At 50.3% G+C, this 3,950-nt stretch overlaps 1 protein-coding gene across 1 annotated transcript; it reads right to left on the bottom strand.

Annotated features, from left to right (window-relative positions):
- Positions 1-1,565: 1,565 nt before the first annotated feature.
- Positions 1,566-3,364, bottom strand: MAGEF1 (MAGE family member F1). The gene has a single exon (XM_026497406.4). It carries the CDS (start codon positions 3,072-3,074, stop codon positions 2,097-2,099), a length of 978 nt encoding a protein of 325 aa, XP_026353191.2. The 5' UTR covers positions 3,075-3,364; the 3' UTR covers positions 1,566-2,096.
- Positions 3,365-3,950: the final 586 nt, after the last annotated feature.

The raw sequence follows: 3,950 nt of genomic DNA on the forward strand, positions 1-3,950 counted from the left end.
GTGAAAAGCAGGGGGGAAATGCCTTTGGCCTATAGTGGATGTGTAATAAATGGTGCTGTTAGTAGTCCTGTCTTTGCTAGGTGTTAACACATCCGAATTTCAGCGGAGTCGTGTCTGGTACAGGTAAAACGGAGTAGTCCGTGCTATTTCACAGACACAAGGACAGCAGTGGCAACTGAAGATAATTATACAGGCCCTGCTTGTGGTTTGGAATTGTGATCACACACAACAAATTAGAAGCCAGGAATGGGGAACAATGTGCTAAAATGAAACACACTAGACTGAGGACCAGGGACTTGGGTTCTAGTCTCAGTGCTGCCTTTGGCTGACCTAGTGACCACAGGCAAATCACGAGGAATCTGACCCTCCGGTATACACATTGCTGGTGAGAAAATCCAAGTGTGAGAAATGATCACTGTTACTGTTCCTTGCAGGTAAAGGCAGTCTTCCCACGTTCATCTTTGGGACTCAGCGAGGTCCTTGGCATATAGTGGACACTCAGGATTTGTTGGTTTAATGAATTATAGACTGCAAGAAGTCATGAATAATTCATTAGTAAACTTTTGTTTGCCCATAAGCATATAGCTTCAGTCGCAGTCTGGTTTGCTGGATCCCTGGGCCTGTGTCCCAAAGTATTTATTTGTATTCCACACCAACCTTAACATACTCAGAAATGTTATCTGAACACAGCTGAAAGCAGGAAAAAACTGGCAGTAAAATGTAGAAAAGCAGCTCTTCCGTATTTGGCAGCTGCGGGGTGGGGGTAGTTTCACAGTCCCCTCTACACCCATCTCTGGTTTGGTTACCACTTTCCCTATTATTCTATAGCTTTTCCATAGGATGCATCCCCAGGGCGCAAGTGGCAGGTATCACGGAGGCTCGGGCTGCTCACGTGGATGGCCCTTCATGACTAGTTAAGAATGTGAGCGATGCCTTACAAGTCTCCTCCAAATGGGAGTGTCAGGTGGAAAGCAGCAGGTAGAAACAGGGATGAGGGCCCGAGGCTGCCTAGTGCCAGGGGAGAAATCTTGAAGCACAATTTCTCGATAGTAGGGGACATGACATGTACCCTCCACCCACAGGACATAGCGTTCCTGAGTTGTTACAGTATTTGGTCTCTGACAGCTTTGGTAGAAAGAGGTTGAGAGAAGGGACATGGAGGGGACCACAATGCTAACAGTCATCATCACTGTGCAGTGGAATGAGTTGTTCTGGAACAAGAGCCCTGGCAAGGGTAGGGTGTTTTCCAGCTCTGCCATGAATCAAGTCTTCTTCCTATGTTATTGAGGGGCACCTGTGCCCAATACCATGTTATTCCCAATACCATTTCCCACCCCAACTTTCCTTTCCCTCCCCTCTACATGCCCCCCCCCAAGTCTGACTAAAGGTAATTTCAGGCAAGCCTCACCCAATCAGTCCAGCTGGGTTAGTGGTTCCTCTGCAGCCTTCAACTTGCTGCTCTGTAATTTCTGGTTTATTTTCTTCATCTCCAGTTCCAAGATGTAGGACCTTTATCTTGTTCAGCATTCTATCCCCCAATGCCCCAAACACCACACAAAAGAAGATGCTCAGCAAATGTTTAATTTATTAAGAGTACCAGGGTATAATTCTAATTTATTGTATTTTCATTTTTCTCTAGATACTATAATAGCTAACAAATAGAGGTACAGGTCAGTCTTTTTTCTTTATACAATATAGACAAAAAGCACTGGGAAGCTAGACACCAATCAGCTATTTTTTTCATGGTACCAGATGATCACACTGCTGAGGTCCTTGAATCCATTAACATACAGCATTATAGTGCTGCGTCATTTGTTCAAGATCACAGAACAAAATGTCAAGTTTTCGATCCATTTTACAAAACCAGCCAAACTCTACAACAAAACCCTACAGGAAAAAGTAGACCAATCTCATTTATAAACATCAATTTAACAGTATGTAAAATGTAACAAAACATAGCAAGATACAAAACCTAAATCCTAGTTACACAAATACAACTTCTAATTAACAACCTACCCCCAACGACACTACTTATGACTCAGACAGTAGCTTTTTCGTAAGCAGGAGGACCCCGCTGGCCACTCTTCCACCAGCCCTCACCAGGGGCCGATACCAGCCCTCTCACTGGCACTGGCCCTGGCCCTGGCCCTAGCTCTCATACTGGCCTCAGCCCTGGCCTTGGCTCTGGCTCTGTCGGCCTCATCTGCCAGGGCCTCACGGTACTGCACTGGCCAATGCTGGGGTTCTTTCTTATGGAGTTTGGCCACGAACCCCAGGACTTTCATCTTGCTGATTTCCAGGTTGCTCCGGGGACCCCAAGAGAATTCACATTCCGGCGGATTGGTGTGAGGCACCTGCCTGTAATTGAGGTATCGCTGCTGCACAAAATCTTCCATAACAAGCCTCTTCGGGTACCCGAAGAGGAAATGATACTTTGAGGGGCGCACCCCCAACCGACGTAGCATCTCCCAGACCTGTGTCTCCCTGGCACTATTACCTTTCATGTAGATAAGGCCCAAGATCATTATTAACAGACCCAATCTGGGGCCATCTCCTCCCAGATCCTCCTCCTCCTCCTCCTCTTCCTCCTCAAGAGGTTTTAGTTTGTTGATCAGGATGTAAGTGTGGTGCTTGCGGCCAAACTGTTTCAGCTCGAAACCAAAAACATACCGCAGATGCTCTGCGGCCCTTGCGATGATCTCAGGAAACAGATCCTTCAAGTCTCCGATTACGTATTTCACCATCTCGGAGCGAGTGATGGGACTCTTCTTCTTGTCCTTCACCAGCAGGAACTGCACCAGCTCGGCCACCGTCCGATCCAGACGGCGGTAGGCCCTGCGCCGGGCCAAGGCTTTGGCTGCCAAGGTCCTCACGCCTTTTGGGGTGAGGGCGGACTCTGCAGCCCCCTCCTCCCTCCGGGCGCCAAGATCCTCCTTGGGGGTCTCCTGCAGGAGTGGGCTCGGGACCTCTTTCTGAGAGGCGGTCAGGGCCTGGGTCTCACCGTCACGGCCGCCATCCTTCTCCCCCTCGGCCTGAAGGATGGGGAGAGCCTCGCTCTCGGGTTTCTGCAACATGTTTCGGGCAGGCAGGTGCAGAGCGCGTACACGGGCCAAGCGGTATGCAAGCCGCTGCGCAAACCCCGGCGGAGGGGCGGGACAGAGCCTGGGGCCGCGGGAGGAGGACTAGGAGAGAGGTCAGAGGGGGCTTTCTCGGGATGCTGGGCTGCACTGCAGAGGACTCGGGACCGTTGCCGCAATGCCGCCGGCGCCGAAGACCTGCGCAGCGTCCCGGCACAGCCTCTGTACGCCCGCGCGCCGGTTCGCCGGGCCACTTCCGGCCAGCTCAGCCAAGATGGTGGCCCCGGGCCCACGCGAAGCTCCGCCCCTTCCGGCTCCCTCAGGGTTTGCGTTTGCAGGCAGGGGCGGTGGGAGGTGTGCCCTCAGCGCTGCCTTAGGCTACAGAGCTGGAGGAAGGTAAATAACCAGGGCTTTCTCATCCGAGGCATGCAGAATGGAAAGTGTTTCCATGGACAAGGTTGAAATAGGGATGGCGTTCTAGCCACGTTTTTTCAGCAAGTGCTTATTTTAAGTGTGTGTATCTAGGATTTTGAGTGATTTTACTGGCTCAAATACAGAGTGCAGGGAGGTAAAGGCTGGGAGATAGGGCTGTGAGGGCCAATCAGTGAAGAACTTTGCACAGGATACTAGGGAGATGGAAATTTAGTCTAAACACGATGGGAAACTACTACTGGGAGTTTAAGCAAGGGAGTGTCCGGACCAGATCTCTATCTTTACAGTCTCTTTGGTGGCAGTGTGGAGGATGGATTGGAAGTAGGGACGACCAAAAGTTGGGAATCCAGTTTGGAATCTTATTATAGTGCAGAATAGGAACTGAAACTTGGCATGTCTTGTTCATTGGTGTATCTGCAGCGCCTAGAACAGTGCCTGGCA

This window comes from Ursus arctos, unplaced genomic scaffold (genome assembly GCF_023065955.2).
Source record: "Ursus arctos isolate Adak ecotype North America unplaced genomic scaffold, UrsArc2.0 scaffold_4, whole genome shotgun sequence".
In the NCBI taxonomy this organism is placed as follows: domain Eukaryota; kingdom Metazoa; phylum Chordata; class Mammalia; order Carnivora; family Ursidae; genus Ursus; species Ursus arctos.